Consider the following 19,913-nt stretch of genomic DNA (forward strand, 5'->3'; position numbering starts at 1 on the left):
AAGTAAAGAGCCTTTAAGTTTTGAGATCTTGGCTTTTGGATGCAGAACCTCTTTTTTTTTTTTTTGTGGTTTATTTTTTACAAAATGTTCCAAAAAAAAAAAAAAAGTCTTTCCTTGTCAAAATCATTAAAAAGAGCGTGTAATTTTTTTTTTTTTAGTTTTTGTTTTTCCCCCAATAAATAAGTAATTAAAAACTGAAGAAGCCAAACAGCAGAAAAGAGTAGCCTTGTTAGTTTTTTTAACCCCAGCCAAGCCAGAAAATTGGTCATTCTTTTAGGTAGCTTGCAAGTCATAATTATTTTCATGCATTTAAAAATAATAATTAAAAAAACCAAACAAACAAAAAAAGAAACCAACCCCAAAACCAAAACCAACCAAAACTGTAAAAGGGGAATGTCTTTTTTTTTTTTTTTTCATGCAAACTTTTGCTTTCAGGAAGGAAAAACTGAGGAACAGCGGGCCTAGCAGGTGGGAGGGAGGTTAGGGGCATTCCAGCCAGTTTGGTGCAGCATTACCTCAGTTTCTCAAAAGCAGCTGTCACGGGTGGGTCCTTGTGGGGCTGTTCGCGGTCCGTCCGCTTGATTTTACAGTTCTCATCCCTCAGTGATTTTGAACTGGATTTATGACGGTAGAGTTTTTTATGGGTAGGTCCATTATTGCCTAAAGTGCTCAGGTTACTATAGTTTTTATCAAAAAAGGGAGCGTGAATGTCTGTGGTGAACCCGGTGGAGCAGTTGGGGCGACCGGGGTCGCAGGTCACAGCTTTGCTGTTTTTGCTTGAGCCCTTGTTGTTTGACTTGTGGTTCTTCGCCGCCCCTGGTGAGCCACCGTTCGCCTTCTTCTTCGACTCTTGGGACGTCCCTGCCAAAATTTTAAGAGTTTTCAGTTTCAGGCTGTTGGACTCCGGTGACCGGAATATGTCTGGAACGCTGTTGTGGCTGACGGGCCCCCACAAGGGCTCAATGGAGGCCATCATAAACCTCTGGACATCGGCCATTCCCGACGCGATGTTGGACAGGATGTTGGAGGGCTCCTCGAACTCCCTCTGGTCGTCATCCAGGAGGCTGGTGGCGTTGCCCAGGCTGGCTTCCGACCAGCCCGTGCCCCCGTCTTTTCCCAGTGCCCACTCTCCAGAGAGCCCGTTGTGCTTGCCCAGCTTCACCCCTGCCGGGCCGCAGTGCTGAGTGCCCTCGGCCATGCCCTTGGTGGCCGTGGCCACAGTGCCCAGCTGAGTGACCACCCTGCCACCAACAGCTGGAGCCTTTTCGCCGTTGACTCCTGCTGCATTTTTCCCTTTCCTGGTGGATTTGGGTGCCTGCCTGGAGTTTTTCCCTTGCGGCTTCTCGGTTCCTTTGTTGGTTTTGGGTGATTTTTTCCGGGTGGCTTTCTGGGAAGAGCTTTGGTTTGTACCCACATTCTTGCTGGATGAACTTTTCCTCTTCGATTTTGACACTTTGCTATTGGTGCTAATTTGACCAGATGGCTCATTAAATGTTGACAAGCATGGACTCTTTTCGAGAAGGCTGACAGAATCTTCATCGTTGAACATATGGAACTGGAACTGGTGATTATTTAAAGCAAACCCATTATCTGCCTGATCCTCGGTCTGCAGGACCCCACAGTTCCACTTGACCTTCTCGGAACTGTTGAGGGAGGCCTGGGGGCTCTCCTGAAAGCCCTTCAGGGTGCCCAGAGGCTTGGCATCGGAGCCAGCTATCTGTGGGGACAGGTTGGGAGTGTCTGGAGGGGACATCTCCGAAAGCGATGACTGGCGGAACCTATCAGGTGTGAAGTTGGAAATGTCTAAAAGGTCCGTGGACTCCTTCAAAGGGGTGATTTCATCTATGCTCTGCTGGATCACTAGCTTGGGACTGCAGTGGGCCAAGAAATCATCATTAATATCATCCTCACCGTCCTTTTCACAAGACTTTAAACTTAAAGAACTGTAATTGCTAGAACTAACTGACAATGAACCCACTGAATCAAAACTAATGAGCCTGCCATCATCCGTACTGAGTGTACCTCGTTGGAAATGAAAGCGCCCCTCTCCATTATTGAAATGACATGACTGATAAGAATCATCAGACTGCACTTGTTGGCTATCCGGCATGTAATTTTTTTGGTATAGCAATTTGCCGCTATTCAGATTGACTTGAGTGTATCCAGAGGCGGGGAGGCCGTCCGTGCCCGGGGCAAACTCGCTCGGCATTCCGGCCGCCTCCGGCATGTCCCCGGGGAAGTCCTGGCGCTCGCTGCCCTTGCTGGCCGGCCACATGCTGCCGAAGCCGCCCTGCTCCATCTCCAAGTGGCCGGGCGACTGCTGCAGCTCCGACTCGGAGGGAGGGGAGAGCACGCAGCTCTGCGCCGGCTGCAGGGACGGGAAGGGCTTTTCCGGTGGGACGATGCTGGGGAGCGGGTGCTGCTGCTGCTGCTCGGAGGGGTGCTGGGCGAAGTACGGGATACCCGTGTTGCTCGACAGATCTGAAGCATCTAACAACGTCTGCAGATACCCTCCGGGGATCAGGGGTACATTGGTGGTGATATTAGCAGATGGCAGAGGCTTGTCTGAAGAGGAGGTGGATGGTAGGAAAGGAGAATTTTTAGCAACTTTATCCTCGTGGCACTCGGGGAGATGGGAGCTGTCTGAAGCACAGGGACTGTTTTCGTCCTTCAGACGCGCTGCGGAGTCCTGATTTTCCAGTGCTGGGGAGTCCTCTGCCGTACTGGTGGCAGCTTTAATCTTCTTGCACTTCAACCTGGCTTCACTTTTGAATTTGATTCTGCGGAGCACTTTCCGCTCCGTCCCCTTGTGCTCCCGCTCCTGTGGTTTGCATTTCACGGCGATGCCCGCGATGTCGTGGACGTGTAATCCGTTGGCACAGCTGGGGGTGGCAATGGCTAATGCCGGCAGCCCTTTCAGGCCCACGTCCTCCTTACTGCTGCAAGGCTGCTTGTGATCAGAGGAGCAAGAGCCCAGCTTGTTCACTGATTGCTCGATGGCTTTAATTCTTTGAATCCGGTGCCTGTTTGCTAGCTTGCATTTTCGCTTCCGTGGGTGAGGGAGGAACGAAGCATCTGAGCCGTTAAGATAGAAATTCTGCTTGTGGTAGAGAGACGATCTAAGCAAATCCAGCCGGCTCTGCTGCCTCTCCTGCCAGAAGCCCTTCAGTGGGGCCAGCTTCTTGTATTTGCTGAGCAGCTCCTCGTTCAGAGTAACAGTTGTCTCGTTGGCATCCACTTTGCTGAGCTTCACCAGCATATGCTTCTCCCCTTTAAACCTGTTAATGATGATGTACTTGATGATCACAGGGGGCTCCTTGCGAGAGACTTTTCGCCGTTTCTTGGGGCACCACTCGTCGTCGTCCTCCTCCTTGGGCCCGTCCGGGAGCCACTCCTTCTTGTCCAGGATCTTCTCATTCTCGATGGAGTCCACATCGTACAGGTAGTCGTCGCTGTATCGCACTTTCCTCTTCGCCCGCAAGCCGTAGTTCTGCTGGATAAAGGAGCCAGAGTGGTCCCGGGCCAGGTACCGGCTGCAGTCCTTGATGTCCCGCAGCACGTCGTAGGAGGACTCCGTGCAAGTGCTGTCATCGCTGAACTCCCCGGAGTCCTCTGTGGAATTCACCGAGTCCAAGAAGTGGCTCCTCTTGGAGCCCACGTACTGCACCATCTCTGTGCTGTTGCAAGATTTATTTAAGGCAGCTTTCTCCTCCTCCTCACCGTCCTCTTCCTCGCCATCCTCCTCCTCCTCCCCCCAGATGATGCCTTCCTCGGATTTGAATTGAGAAGGGTCGGTGGCACCGCTGGGCCCCCTTTTCAGGGTGCTCCTGCTGTCCCTTTTGGTGCAGTTGCTGAACACGCTGGGGAAGAAGTTGAACTGGGCATCCTCTTGTAGCGTGGTGGTCTTCTCCCGCACATTGTCCTGGAAAGATTCATATCTAATCTTTAGGGAGCAGACATCACTTCCCAAGGTGGAATCGTCATCATCGAACATGTAATTGTCCACGTCTTCCTCAGAAAACAGATTTACAGAAAGCTCATTTTTGGAGCAGAGGTCAAGCAGCTCAATTTTACTTTCACTAATGAAAGATTCAAAATAGCCCCATTCCTGGTTGGGATTTGTTAGTAAAGGTTCCTCACCATTGCATTTGTCTAATAGTAATCCCTCGTAATAATTTTTCTGAGTGGGGTCCTCTGAATCACTGTCAGATTTCTCTGCATCTCTTTTGTCCGCTGCCCTCGATTTATGCATAGGGAAGCTTAAAAGCTGGTCTGAAAGCAGTTGATCCCCATATCTCATGGTTTCTCCTGTGCTCATGCAGTGAATCCCTATATCAGAGACCGAACAGGTGTCATAATCCCTATTTATATCCCCCACTTTCAAGCTTATTCCCGGCTCCGCATCAATGCCGTCCTTGGATTCAATAAAGCAGCCCAGACAGGTCCGGCTCGGCTGCATCAGGCAGTCTCCCGTCAGCGCCGACATCCCCCCGGGCTCCATCATGGTGAAAGGAGCCTTCTCGCAGTCGCCCGGCAGCGACCAGGAGCTCATGCCCTTGGTCACGCAGGACGTGAGGGAGATGGCGTGGGCGGAGGAGTCGTCCGAGGCGTGCTCGGGGACATCTGTGAGGCGCAGCGGCGACTGGGGGCTCAGCAGGCAGGGCTTCTTGGCCGTCGGGGCGCGGTGGCACGCGGGGCCCTCCTTGGGAGCCGCGCTCAGCGCCGGGAACGGCGCCGCTGCCTCGGCGGCGCTGCAGGGCCTCTCATCGGCGTCCAGGGCGTGCGGCTCTGCGGGTATGGAGGAAAGGAGAGAAACAGAGAGGGGTTACCACCCTTGGAGGCAGAAAATGAAAGAGGGTTACAAAGGTTACCACCCTTGCAGGTCTCAGGCTCGCCGCCCCGTTCCCCTTCTCCCAGTGACTTTTCCCAAGTGCTCCTTTGGGAAGCCCTTCCCAGCGATCCTTCCCTCCTGGATCCAGTTAACGTGGTGATGTGCATGGAAGGCAGAGGTAAACAGGCTGCTCCCTGCAGCCAGCTGGAAGAGGTACAAGAGTATGTTTAAAACACGCAACGCATCCGCTCTTCCCTCCTCATATCCATACGGTTACCTGGAAACTGCCTCTCAAACCTCACAATGTTATTAAAAAACAAAACAAGCCTAATAAAAATGTTCTCATTAACATTGAAAAAATTAACAGGAAAGTGAGAATCTTAAAGAAACAAAGCACCCCCCCTGCGGGGTCTGAGCTTGCACACACCTGAGCTGCTTTACTGCTCCGGAGTCAGGGAGTGATGGCTGATTTTAAAAACCCAGCGGTCTTTTTGTCACTGTCCACACCAAGGGAAGGCAGAAGATAACACAGAGTTTAAAGCAATTATTGTTAGAATTATTGTGGGGTTTGCCATTCTTCCCTAATCGCTAAAAATGCCTTTTTAGTCATGTAAGGATTTTTTAACCTAAGGATTTTTTTAGTTTTACCTCGTTGCGCTTCTTTTATGGCAGAATAAAGTTATGAATGTACTTTTATCTGACTCCTGGCTCAACAGACGGTATGACTCTTGAAATTTAAATACGATGTCTTTTCATCCATGAACACGCTCTGATATCTCTGCATTAAAAAAAAAATATATTCCAATGAGTGCATTCATCCCAGCCAGAGAGCTCTGCCGACTCAGAGCCTGGTGCTTTTGTCACGGCTCAGGTCTTTCCTTTTTGGTGGCTCCGCTGAAGGCAGAGGGGTGAGAGCCAAAGCTTTCCAAGGAGGGACAAGTGCTTTAAAACACAACTGGAGCACCAGGATGTGGCATTAAATGGGCCACGCAAAGGGATTTATTTGGCTGCTGCAACCCTCCACAAGTGCCCTTATTCCAAACTGAGAGGAAGGTGAGTCTCCTGCATCCTTGGCAGCCTGGGGAGGGGAGGTTGGTGCTGGCACAGGTACAACCAGCAGAGTGGAAAACCCCCCAGGTGGGGAGGCTGGAAAGGAACAGGATGCCATGGAAGGAGTGGGATGCCTGCCTGTGCCAAGCAGGAGATCAAAACCCCTGTGATTTCATCCCAAACATTCCCATAAGTTTAGTGTTACAGGGGCCTTAGGGATGGAGCCATCAGTGAAGTCTGAATAAAGCACAAACTGCAGCTGGAGCCTCGCAGCACTCCCAGGACTTTAAACCTTTTCCCAAAGACTCCCTAACTCCAACCAGAAGTGCAATGCAATGCCTGTCATCATCTTCAACATGTATGACTTGGGAAAGGCCAGACTGGCTTGCTTGAAATTGGTTAAAAAAGGAAATAAATAAAAAAGCCGATTTTTGAGTCCCTCCCACCAGTCTTCAGATCAGAAATGCAGAGGTGGTATCTTTTTCCTTAAGCACCACAACAAATTAACCAGTGCAGTTCCACTTCAGAAGTAAAATAAAATAAAAATCAGCTTGGAGCTGACAGGAAGCATGGAAAATTTGAGGATAAAAGAAGAATGTCTGTGAATGCTGTAAGACTCAAAGAAGGGGGAGGCAGAAAGCTGAAATTCAATCTCAAAAGCTATGTTGAATAGGCAAAGCTGCTATTATATAAAATAAACCCTCTCTGGGCCTTTCTTTAGGTTTATACTTGTGTGAGTGAACTTAACTCTTGTGAAATACAAATGCCAAAACCTGATTTTCTGGGGCTCCATATCAGCCTAAAATCAGGCCTGTGTTCAACTGGTGCTCCAGGGGAATACAGTTCACACAGAAAATGCTGGAGAGGCAAAACCACTTTTCCCAGTTTCCCTCAGCATCCACCCAACAGCACATGGGCAAGGGGAGGTGACAGCTCCAGAGCTTCGGGCTGGCTCCTGGCCTTGGATTCAGCAGCAACTCCCACACAGCAGTGTTCAAACTGGAAGTTTAAACTGACAGAGGGGAGGCTGGGATGGGATGTGGGGAAGGAATTCTTAGCTCTGAGGGTGGGCAGGCCCTGGCACAGGGTGCCCAGAGCAGCTGTGGCTGCCCCTGGATCCCTGGAAGTATCCAAGATGGATGGAGCTTGGAGAAACCTGGAATAGTGGAAGGTGTCCCTGCCCATGGCAGGGGGTGGCACTGGATGGGCTTTAAGGTCTCTTCTAACCTAAAGCAGTGTTATGTCTAATTAAAGCACTTTTTAAGCCCTGTTTAATTGAATTCCATAGAATTGGTGTGGGGTTCTAAAAATCCCCTCCTTACTGATCAGGGCAGCGCTGACTTTGTTGTCCACTGGATCAGACAAAGGGACCACGGCTACAAAATCCCTTTGCAGCTCCAGCAGCTGCAGCTTCACCCTGTGCAGTCAGGAAGGGGATGGGCTGACAGGGACAGACAGCTCCCAGATTACATCCCAGGGGCAAGAGTGAGCATGTGCCTCACCTGCCACCAGCATGAGCTGCGGGGTCCTCATGGGCACCCGCATGGCTGGAGTTGCTCCAAGGTTTTGGCAAAGAACATTTGTCTCTACCACCTTGTTTAGAGCTGACAGAAAGATCTGATCATATGTCAGAGGACCAAGTCCTTGACATCTAACAGGATCAAATTTATATATAAATAAAACATATCTATCTATCTAGCTCAAGATTTATGGGCCAATACAAAATGTAAAAAGCCATGAAATTAAGCATAAAACACATTGAAGAATGAAAGCATCAGGCTCTGCCTCCCCTCTGCATTTGCTGTGGCCGGAGATTACAGTCCAAATGACCTCAGAAAATGCTCAGAGGCTTATTTATTTCAATCAGGGTTTCAGACAGCTGAGCACTGTTACTCCTAATTAGTTATTCTGAGAGCAAATATAGAATCAATGAAACAGATACAAAGTTGGGCATTCTGGGAGGCTGCTGCAAGGGGCTGATAGCTCCCCATCCATGTTGGTGGCTCCCAAGAACACTTCCTGTCTGTGCAGAAAAGAGATTACAGGATAGGCAATCCCATGTGCTGGGTGATGGGACACAGGCAAGAATGAGCTCACAAATCCAACTTTCCCTTCCCACTAATCCTGGTTCCTTTCTCCCAGCCAATCTGTAATTTCCCCCCAGTTTGTAGGGACTAAGTATCCTTCAGCTAAATCTTGCTAATATTGGCTAATGGGATTGTAATGCCAAGAGAGGGGAAGATTCCCAACAGATAGAGGGGCTGGATGATTTTTTTCCCCCCAAGAAACCAAAATAAAATCTCTAATTCAAACTGCATGTGCACATAAACATTTCCAGCCATGCCCATGCACAGGTAAAAGCAGTTCTTGTTAAGGCCTAAAAAGGTGTAGATTTATGGCTGGAATGATTCCTGTGCAGAAAACACCCATTTACTCCCCTGCTCCACATTGCAGAGATACCCACAAACTGCTAATATTAAATGCACAAAAGGAATTAGGAAAATAAGTTGGCTTCCAAGTTGTCACTGCTCCCTCATGTACCATAATTAAGTTCCTTACCATTTTCTTTCACCCCATTAATCAGGATAGTTTCTTGGTCTTCTGAGGCACAATCCTGCTCTTGTTGGTCATCCATCAATTTAACCTCTTTCTGTTCACTCCATGCCCCACTGCATCTGGCCAACCTGCACATTTCCAGAAACACAACCACAGTCAGTGCAATCCCCAGGATCAGCTCAAGGAACCGTGAATAAAAAATAACAACAATAAAACACCCCCACACAGCCTCACACGCTGCCTGCATCCTCCTTAAGAGGACAAATCCAATTTATTTAGGCTCTCAGCTTGTCACTTTTCCACTCCAAAAGCCAAGTCCCATGTATTTTCAGCAAGGTGAAAATGTTGTGTATCAGCATTTCCTTCCCCCAAGTCCCGCTCTGGGAGGTGGAGAGGTGCTCAGCACCTCTGCAGGACCCTCCACATCACCCAAAATTGCTGTGCAAAGGCACATTAGTCATGTCCAGCCAGGAGAGGCCATCCATCTCCAGATGGATCAGTGGAGAGATGAAGGAGAGGATTCATCCCGGTTCATCAACAGCAACTCTACGACGCAGCTGGAAAAAACCACAGATGTGGAGTGACAGCTGCTCACCCTCGCTATCAGCCACTGCCCTCCAAGCACTGGCAGGCATGAAAAGCTTCCCCAAAAAGCAGTTTGATGTGGAAAAGTGTCTCCAGTCTCACTGTTCACCATGGGAGCCCCATCCCTGGAAGTCTCATCCCGCAGACCCCTAAGACTGCCCCACTGGGTGAAGCTCCAGCTCCAGGGAGTGATGAGCAGCCCAGGCTGACTGGGCTCGGTGGGGCTTCACCAGAGCAAAGACCCTGAGATGAGGATCCAGCCCAGATCTTCTCATCCCTCCACTGAGGGCCCCCCACCCTTCAAAGCCACCACCTGCCTACGGAGTGATGTGGCTGGAACTCGGGCATGGCTGGCACTGGAGAACCCTTCTCCTGTGCCAGAATCAGTGCTCCTGATTGACAGAATTTCACTTCTGTGACTGCACATTCAACTGAAAATCTATTTTATGCCCTTCTGGCAACTCAAACTCCATTTTTTCTCTCTGTTTTCCTGTACAGAACAGGTACTAGACTGCAGCATTGGTTTAGGTGTTTTTCTGGGTTTGGGATTTTTTTGTTTGGCTTTTTACTTTTCACATCAACATTTGTCAGTGTCTGCTGCTCCCGCAGCACTCATTGCCCTGGGGTTCAGCAGCCAAACTTCATTCATATTCAGATTTGCAGTGGAGTCCTCTTAATTAACGTGAAATCTTTACAACCGCCTTAGTAAGTGAAACCTTCACCCAACTTAAAGATGTTGTGACACCGAGAGGAAGATAAGAATAACAAGCATCAGTAACTCCATTCCTTTGCATATTTAGAGGAATATTTAACTAACCCCGAGAGTTTTCCTTTGATGCAAATCCCCATCTCAAAGCTCTCCAACACCAGCCTGTTTGCTGTGGTTAGACCCCTCTCCTGCCAGCACCCTCCCCACAGGCTGAGCTCCCTCTGTGCCCTTTCACTGCTGACATGCTGCAGCAGGAGACACTCCAAAAGCCAGGGCAGAGATCAGAGCTATTTCTCCATGAAGGAGATTAATGTCTGAGTGTGGAAGGTGCTCTGCATCTGCCACTGACAGCCTACAGCTTCGTGTCTCCTTGATAATATCTCCTGCCTGTTAAATGTGCCTTAATTAATACAAGTATTAATAAATGAAGTTTTTAGAATATCTATTAATAAAAATGTTAATAAAATATTGTCAGCCTCGGGAGAACCAGAGGAGTCTCAGGAGACCAGAGAACCATCACTGGCTCCACACGTGGGCAAGTGGGGCTGCTGGGGACGGGGCTGAGGTGTCACAGAATGGTTTGGGTGGGAAGGGACATTAAAGCCCATCCAGTGCCACCCCCTGCCATGGGCAGGGACACTTGCCACTACCTCAGGCTGCTCCAAGCCCCATCCATGAAGAAGGGGTCCATCTTTCCATGATTCTGATGGATACTCAAGGGCCAGCCTTCATGGAGAGAGCAGGAACAGACAGGGGGGGAGCAATGGGCACCCAGGCAGCCAAGCAAACAGGCACAAAGGGAGCGTTTTCAGACCTTTAGTCTCGTATATTATGATTTTTGGGGATGTGTGTGCATGAGGGAGAGGGAAGAAGACCAGGGGTGTTCCTGGTGGATGAGATCCAAAGGCTGGAGAAGACAATGAAGACAATGAAATGCAGCAAGAAAGGGGATGTATGTGCTTGGGGACAAGCCTTTTCCTCGACTGCAGTGACCCAGAGAGCAGAGCTGAGCTCCAGAAACCAGCTGGGAAGAACTCAGAAGGGTCCAGAGGGGCCATCTTCCCAGGGGTCAGACAGACATGAAGTACAGATGGGACAGACAGCCCAAGTTTGCTGAGACCTGCTGAACAAGGGGACCTTTGGGACCAGGAAAGGTGAGACCCAAAAGGGATGGGGGGAAACAGCAACAACTGGGAAAGAAAAGCTGACCAAGGGCAGGACGTGATGCAGAGCAGGAAGGAACAGAAGGCTGGGGACAACAAAGAGGAGGAGAACAGCCGGGTCCCAGGCAAGAAAAACGAAAGCAGGAGAGGTCTAGGGGATAAAGGCAGTGTGCAGAGAATACACTGGGTAGCGGGAGAGCACAGAACACAAGAGCCATCTGCAGACTGAGGTATAAAAGGGAGAGAATATAGATTTCAGATGGTGTCAGGCCACTGAAGAGAGGCGCTGCTGGGGTCACGATATTATGAAGAGCTGGCAGGAAGAAAATCAGGCACCAGCTCCAAGTTTATGAACTTGACTGGAGCCAGAGTGGATGGAGGAAGAGGATGGCGGGCAGAAGGGACGGGCAGAGACGTGGGGTCAGATGAACTGCAGCCTCTGGAGGAGGAGGGCAGGAGCACAGTGGGGCTGGCTGTGCTTCAAGGACAGGCACAGCACGTTCAGTCACAGGGAAGAATTCAGAAGCACTTTTGCTGATTGCACCGTGGACTTCAGGGCATTGGCCTGCTAAGATCACAGCTGGCACCACAGAGAGTCACTGGCTAGCAAGGAGATGGAGGGGAAGGAGCAATAGGAAGCAAGCAGTGGAGCTGAACAATAATCCAACTCGTTTTAAGCACAAGATGGACAAATTAATGGACAGAAGGCCAGGATGCAGAGCTGTGGTAGCAATACACAGCGCTCACTGACCTGGAGAAACCCCTTTCAGCCCTATGGCTCAGGTCAGGTGAAAGTCTGCAAGTGCCTCTAAAAACTCTCAGCATCACAGCTGAGGAAATTCCCCATTCCTCACAATTCCTGTCAATTTTCCTATTTCTAGTGCTAACAGGGCCATACAAAACCTGTTAGTGACCAGCCCCCATGCACACAAACACAGCACCACAATGGACCCTCTGCCACAAACCTCCTGCTGCCTTCGAGCAGGTCCTTCTGCCCAGGGGGCCAAGAAACCCAAAAGATGCTTTTGTTCTCTTTAAAAAAACCTCCTGAGACACTCAAGAGGTGTTATGGGTGTTGGTGGTGCTGGAGCGGAGGCATGGAGTTGAGTGGTTGGAAAATGATGTCCCAGCTGAGGCTCTACCAGCTCCCTCTGCTCCCAACTAAGAGAAAGATCCTGGTGGAATGTCCCTTCACCAGTTCCTTGGAGTAAAACCAGATTATTCCTTGTTCTAAGAATTCCTAGAACCACAGAATCCCAGAACAATCAGAGTTGAAAGGAACCCTTGAGCAGAGAAGGAAACACCCAAATTGCAAAGCTAAAAATCCTGGACACGTTCCCTCACTCACCTCCAGTTACATAAAGGATGGACCTGCTGCTCACTTAAGCCCATCCAATCTTTAGGATTTAAGCATGTTCCTGTTAACACTGATTTTATAAAGACAAAAGGGGAAATGCCATCCTTTTAACCAACCAAAAAACAGCATCTGCTCAATGGCTGCCCTCTACAAAGAGCAACAAGTTGCTTTGCCCATTTGCTGCTGCAGCTTTTCTGAATGGATGTTTACAAAGCACACAGGCCCATCGCTTCACTCTGTCAGAGGTGCCATGGGGAGATGGCATCCCCTTCAGCCTCCCCAGCTCCACAGAGCCCCAGATGCCAGCCCAAGGAGGAACTGTGCCAAGGGACCTGCTGGAGAGGTTTCCTCCCCCTGAGGACTCTTCCTCGGGAAGCAGCAGTGATATGTCCTGATGGCATTTCCCAGCAGAACCAGCAATGGTCACAGTGATGCCCTGGATAGCTTAGAGGAGATAAAACAAATGAGTTGGTCATGATTGCCACAGAATCCAGTGCTCTGCCACTTAAATCTATGTATCTTCATCTCAATAGAATCTATAAATACAAATATTTATCCCCTGCTGCTTGAACATCACCTCATTCAGATTTCCTGGGTATCACCACTACACCACAGAGCTCAGTCCTCTGCCCAGGCAGAGGAGGAAAATGAATCTATGAGGGAAAAATAAGGAACAGCCCATGAGCCCATGACTGGCCCAGCTGCACATGTGGGAATTCTGTCAGGTGGACAAGGTTCTGAGCTGGTGGTGGCTGCTCTGGAATTAAAGTTGCAAGAGTGTTTCCTCTTCAAGCTGAACAGACAAAAAGCCACTCACACCCAGAGAAAACCCAACATGCCAGCTCCTATTTACACACATCTTCCACATCCCGAGTGCTGCAGCCCATGAGGGGAGATGGAGAGGGAGTATCCAAAGTGAAGGAGAATCTTTTTGTGGAGAAGTGGGGGAAGAAAGAGAAGAAGAAGAAGAAGAAGCTGTACCTTTTTTCCTGCAGAACTGTGAATAAGTGCAGGTGTTCTATATATGCAGTTGTATCTTTCAAAAAAAGAGCTTTAGAGAAATTAATTACATGTCAGAGCCTCTGACAGGTCTTTTAAGAATTGTGATACTTTTGAATGAAAACATTATATACTTAAAAAGAAATACCATGTAAATGTCTCCGAGATATTTACAGTCAGTGGAGTAATAGTAGGAGAGGATTCAGCTCTCCCCGTGGATGGGGGCTGCTGAACACACCATGCTCCTCCTAACCATCTCTCCTGCCCCTGCAGGACCTCAGCAACTGCTGCAGAAGCTCAGAGCAGAGCTCAGGGCCAGGAATTGCCTGGGAACAGAACCCAGGCTCTCCCCAAAATGCTGAGCCACCTGTCTGTCTCTGCCCCCAGGGCCCGTCCCTGAGCACCCAGCCCCTCTCAGCAGCAAGGACATCTCACACCCTTCCTCCCATGCTGACAGGGGCAGCTGCCCTCTGGAGAGGACAAAAGCCAGGGGGTTTTCTCCTTGGTTGGTTTTTTCTTGGGTTCTCTTCCCCCCTTTCCCCCCCTCTTTAGTCCCACAGCAGGGCACAGGACAGAAGTTCCCATGGAGAAATTGTGGTGAGGCAGCACCAGAAGCCCCAGCAATGCCAGGCTGGCTGTTCACTGCCCTGAAGGATGCTGTTTTCCTACCAGACTGAAATCCCCTGATCCTTTATATTCTAGGGATGCCATCTGACCCTTGTTTTTTCACTATAATTTCATAACTGGGGGATGAAGTGCTCAAAATTTTCACTTGCCAGCAAATAAGGGTGCATTTTAATGCTAACAGCACCTCTCTGAATAAAGCCCTGTTTCCATGAATTCACATTTCTACCTAGGCCAAGGGTCTCTGATTTTTGCTGAAATAAGGAAAAAATGCAGAGTACCTGAGGTTTCCAGATCTGACAGGGTCAGAAAAGTGAAGCTCCTAAGGAAAGGCACATGGGAACCATCCTCCCTCTCTGCCCACCACCAAGTGCTGCTCCAGTCCCCCAAAGGGATGTTGGACTTGAGGGTTCTGGTTTCAAAGCTATTTTCACAGAAAAATTTCACAAGGAAATTTTATCTCCCAGCAGTTCCCTGGGCTTTTCATATCAATGATGGTGTGTACACCAGAGAAAAGCCCAAGTGAAGGAGAAACAGTACACAAAGAAGGGTTTTGTGGGTCAATCCCAGCAGTGAGACATCTAAAACCCTACAAGAAGGTTAGGCCTGATAGAGCCAGCCTTAGCTGAGAATAGGTTCAGGTATAAATACAGATAAAAGCCTCCAATAAGGAATAAATCTGGAGGGGGGGGGATAAAGTTGATTAAAGAAAAAGGAGGTTGCAGAGAAAATGGAGAACACAAAAACCATTAAAATAGGAAACAATTTCAGAACTGGTGTGTTCCCAGAAGGTGCAAAGGATGGATGAGCTGTTAATATTCATAGCAAGCCTCCACTTTTCCTCAGCTGAAAGCAGATGCAACAATTACTGCAGAGCCCAAGCCCCAACTCCAGCAGACCCCAGATATGATATTAAGAACAGGCTATTTAAAGCCAGCTCTCAAATAAATGACAGTTTCTGACCTTACTCTGGGAGGACATAAGGTGTGAGTGTTTCAAGACCTGTCACAAACAACTTAAAGGCAAAAAGGAAGGAAGTGAACAAAATTACAGCCTTCCTGACAAAGCACACGTTAAATACCAAAGGAGCTTTCTCTGTAAATGTATTCTCAGCCATCAAGAGCAGCAGCGTATCACAAAGGGAAAAAGGTGGCAATTAAAATCCTGGAGGAGCTGAAACGCATGAGGGAACGTCTGAAATGTGGAGGGCTTCAGCATAATACTGTCCTGGGTTAGGGAAGGCAGAGCTGCCAAACCCCAGAGAGGAGAGCTCCAAAATGCAAAGCAAGAAAAGGAAGAGTCAGGGAAGAATCACTGGAGAGCAGGGGAAGCTCGTGGGGAAATGGAGAACAGAGATACTGAGGAAATGGAAGGGAAAAGGATGGTCCGGGGCCACAAACAAGGGCTGTGGCCTCAGATGAGCACAGCTCCACTCCCTATCCCCACAGACAGAGATCAAGGACCTGAGGAAACCTTGATGATTCAAGGGAGGAAGAATTAAATATCCCTTTTTACCAAATGTGGGATGAATTTGCACATGGGGCCGGGTAAATATTCCTCTGGGAATAATGAGGGTGAGGAAATGCAGGAGCCCAGGTGGACCTCATGAGGGTTTCAATGAGTGCACCCCGTTTTGAGGACAAGAAGCACAAAGAGAATTCCTTCCTACCCAGAGCAAGGGAGGATGATTAAGAAGAGTCGCTGGGGAATTTTTTGGTCATCCTCTCATATTTTATAGAAGTGGAAGGAAATGAAGCAATAATTAGTGTCAGCAGCTGCATAGTTTTGAAAAGCACTGGCAAGTGAGGGGGAGATTTTCATCTCCTGAAAATGAGTAAGAACACAAACTTTGGTTTAGCTGTGATGGCCAGAAGTAAAAACATTTCTAAATAATAGAATCACAAAATGGCTTGGATTGGAAAGGACCTTAAAACCCATTCCACCACCTGCCACAGGCAGGGACACCTTCCACTGTCCCAGGCTGCTCCAAGCCCCAATGACAACCTGGCCTGGGACACTGCCAGGGATCCAGGGACAGCCCCAGCTGCTCTGGGCACCCTGTGCCAGGGCCTGCCCACCCTCACAGTAAAGAATTTCCTCCTCATTCCTAATCTAAATCTCCCCTCTGGCAGTTTAATCTCTCTTTGTCCTTTCTGGAACGCCTCTCTCTATCTTTTTTCAAAGCTCCCTTTAAGTAGCAAAGATGCCCAAAGACAGCCCATGATGTTGCTTTTTGCCTTTCCTCCTTAAAAACAACTCTATTCCAAACATGTCGTTTTCACTCCATCTCTGGATATGAAGTTAAATAAAATCAGAAATGTTAAGGGCCTGGATTTCTGAGAAAATTAGAGTGGAATGATTGAAAACTCCAACTCTCATAAATCTGCACAGGTTGGAAATTCAGCAGGATCGTGGGGTATTAACCTCACAAAATCACGAGGACTCTCCAAAGCTAATTATACATCAGTCTGCTCTAAAATAACAAAACCAATAAAGAATAGTTTGGGATGGAGATTTCTTGATGGGCAGAATTGCTTCATTTAAATGAAGTTATTACCCAGATTCCCTTTCTGCTGCTGTATTTATGGATCCATTGACAAACCAGTGTCTGAAAAGCTTAACAAACTCTTCCTGTGAACCTCATCAGGAAACAGGAGAGGCCAAGGTCAAGTGCATTAAGATTACAGAAGCTGATGAAGAAAGGGGATGCTTCAGAGTCCCTCACACACTGGGTTTTATGAAATAACTCAGCTGAAGAAGGGTGTGTAAAATTTTGTTTAGAGATATGGATTAATGCAGAGCCAAAACAGCACAAAGAGTTGGATTTCACAGGGATATGCTGAAGAAAAGTCTCAGTCCTAAATTTTGCCATAGCCTCTTTCCCTATGAGAAATATTCTCTTATTTTCCCTGTTAAAAAAAGAACACCAAGTTTAAAAAAAGAAGGAGGAAAAGGGGAATTTTTTTTTCTGTACAAATTTGTAATATATTGAAGTTTGGACTAAGGAGGGTAATTAGGCTGGTGCCGGAGGAGGAAGTGAAAGCTCATCAGGATATTTGCAGTAACCCTAGTGGGGTAAACATTTCTCTTTTCTAATATCTTCAAATTAGAAATTTTACAGGAGAAAAAGAAATTTTAACAAATCTCGTTTGTCTCTTATTAGCAATTAGCCAACATGGACTCTGGATAAAAAGTGTTAATTTCTAAAGTACACATAATTTTCATGAAAGCACAGATAGGAAACCAAACAGCAGAGTGCTTGGCTTAGGCACAGGAAGGAATTAAATGGAGCAAGGGAGGAAGGGCTCATTCCTCCCATGTTTTACACGAAGAACTGGCTCAGGGAGCTGCTGTTCCCTTACTGTGGGACACGGAATCCCAGAATCCCAGAATTGTTTGGGTTGGAAGGGACTTCAAATCTCATCTCGTTCCCAGGAGCAGGGCCATGTGCTACATCCCAGGCCATCACCTTCAAGAAACTAAAGATTGCCAGAGAAGAGGCAATGGTGAGAAATCCCCCCAAGAAGGGTGATGTTCCACAGGGATGTGGAAGACAAAATCCCCTTAGACATTATATCCAAGTTTCTAGCCAGATCCTTTGAATGTTCCTGAACAACTCCCAAGTTTCATAAGGACTTTTCCTTTCTATGTACATATAAATGATGGCACTGATAGCAGATGGGCCCTTCCATACGATTTCCTTTTTAAACTTCCAACTTCATGCAATTCCTGCATATTCCTTGTGCTTGGAAAGGAATGCCTGTGCTTTCAGCTCTGGAGCACAAAGCTGGGGTTACTTCTGCTCATTTGGTTTTAAAACTTTTAATTACACAAGCAGGTAGCAAGTCTCAAATGCATCATCATCACCATCATTTTGCCCTGAGACCACCTCGGTGCAGTGGCTCTGCCTGGCAAGGTGAGCCTAAAAGTGAGCCACACTTAGGGAAAACATGCAGCACCTGATGCCTGACTTGGGTTTGTTTTCCTGAGTAGTTTCCTACAGCTGACACAGCTGGACCACAGATTTTCCAGGTAAAACAGCTTCCCAGCCTCATCCCGTGATGTGCATCCCAAGGAGCCAATGCTTCTGACTATAAAGGGAATCAGGGGAGGTAGGAAAAGGAAATGATCAAAACACTTATCACACCGAGAAAAGAACTTATTAGGCCCGATAAGGAGTTGGAATTGATGACAATTATAAGATACCATCCATTTTTAGCTAATAATTCAGAAAATGGATGAATTATTTGAGGAATAATATGTGATCATTTATTTAAAGACTTATACTAATGTATACGCTGGAGGAAGCGGAGCTGAGGTTGTAGGAACACTTTAACACTTCCATTCCTGGGTGGTTCTTCCTCTCCACTCAAATGCAGAGATTTAATAGCACTGGATTGAGTTTGAGGGTTACAGGGCCCCTGTAGGAAACATCAAGCCATTTTCCAAGGCTGTTTTATACACAACCTACTTTTCCTCCACTTCCCTATTCACATTTAAGAAATCCACCAACGTTTTCCCTTTGAGAACTGGCTCATTTATTCAAAATTCCCCACACCAAACAACCCCATCCCCACTCCACAGGCCTTAGCAGGTCCCACAATTAGATGGAAACGACAATTAAATCTAAAGCCACGTCTCTTAATTTTACTTGGGAAGATTTTGGGTTCCGCCGAAGGTCGGAGGCGATTTCTGAAGGCAAAATCCCGCATTAGGAGAGATTGCATCTCCTAAGATATCCATCCAAATCTCCATCCGTATCCAGGTAACAATCTGGAATGCTGATATTTAAGAGGGAAAATATCTGGACAGCTGCCCCAGCTCCCCGGGAAGCAATGTTTAGTTAAAGTCTTGGATATCACTGAAAGAAGATGTGGAGATGTCACACTGAGGCTGAAGCATTTTTTCAAGTGCTGAATTATTCACCCGTGAATCTCAGATGTGAAATCCAAATGCTCCGGTACTGCCCCGGCTTTAGACAATGGCTAATTCCTTTCTGTGCCACTGCAGGGTCTCTTCATCAGCTTTCTTTCATCTATAATCACAGCCAGGTCATGGATTATTAGTCATATTCAGCGCAGAATTCAAACCCTGCTACACCAATCAGCCGGGCCGGGACTCCCCCGGCGTTAACACCGCGGCTCTCGGAGGAGCCGGCGGCTCCTGGCACGGCCTCACAGGGCACAGGAGGCACAAATCCAGCAGCCACTTGCCCAAGCCAAGAGGGATGAAGCCCTGAGCTGGGAGAGGACACAGAACAACCTGGGGCTGCCAGGGATCTGCCCCAACATCCCACCTGCAGCATCAGGCACGGCACAGGGGAGCACGAATCAAGGAAAGGATCATAAAGATCAGCTCCAGCCCCTGCCATGGCAGGGACACCTCCCACTGTCCCAGGCTGCTCCAAACCACATCCAGCCTGGCCTGGGACACTGCCAGGGATCCAGGAGCAGCCCCAGCTGCTCTGGGCACCCTGTGCCAGGGCCTGCCCACCCTCACAGGAAAGGATTCCTTCCCAATATCCCATCCATCCCTGCCCTCTGGCAGTGGGAAGCCATTCCCTGTGTCCTGTCCCTCCATCTCTTGTCCCCAGTCCCTCTCCAGCTCTCCTGGAGCCCCTCTAGGCCCTGGAAGGGGCTGTGAGCTCTCCCTGGATCCTTCTCCAGGTTAACACCCCGAGCTCTCCCAGGCTGGCTCCAGAGCAGAGAACGTCAATATGTTTCCCCTCCATGTAAATGTAGTGGGAAGAAAAAACCATAAAGACAGGCATTTATCAGCCTTTGCTGGAGGTGTTACTTTGCATATCAAGCCATGAGGATGCAATTGTTTCATTAGGACTTCGCTGGTGTTTGTAACGTTTAATGAGTCTCGGAGAACAGAGGAAGAAAATACTACAGGCGCTGCCGCAGCCAAGATAAATAGGTAAACATCCCCCGTCTGACATCAGTTAATGCATCACAGCTCTGCTCACTTAGGGCAGCCATGAAATCAATTCTTCAGTAAAAATAAAAACTCGTATCCAAATCTGCGCGCGCGACG

The 19,913-nt window shown here is 48.3% G+C and overlaps 1 protein-coding gene across 5 annotated transcripts in view; it reads right to left on the minus strand.

The window, feature by feature from the left end:
• Positions 1–19,913, minus strand: part of NEXMIF (neurite extension and migration factor) — a 164,562-nt gene that overhangs the window by 7,256 nt on the left and 137,393 nt on the right. For all 5 annotated transcript variants that reach the window (XR_005259900.1, XM_038164769.1, XM_038164767.1 and 2 more), the window contains exons 3-4: positions 8,441–8,565; positions 516–4,788 (exon numbers count right to left, since the gene is read on the minus strand). Coding sequence is in view for 4 of the 5 variants with exons in the window: in XM_038164769.1 (XP_038020697.1) it covers positions 516–4,788; positions 8,441–8,516 (4,349 nt within the window). In the remaining variant the exon portion in view is untranslated. The remainder of the gene's footprint in view (positions 1–515; positions 4,789–8,440; positions 8,566–19,913) is intronic.

This window comes from Motacilla alba, chromosome 4A (genome assembly GCF_015832195.1).
Source record: "Motacilla alba alba isolate MOTALB_02 chromosome 4A, Motacilla_alba_V1.0_pri, whole genome shotgun sequence".
Taxonomy (NCBI): Eukaryota; Metazoa; Chordata; class Aves; order Passeriformes; family Motacillidae; genus Motacilla; species Motacilla alba.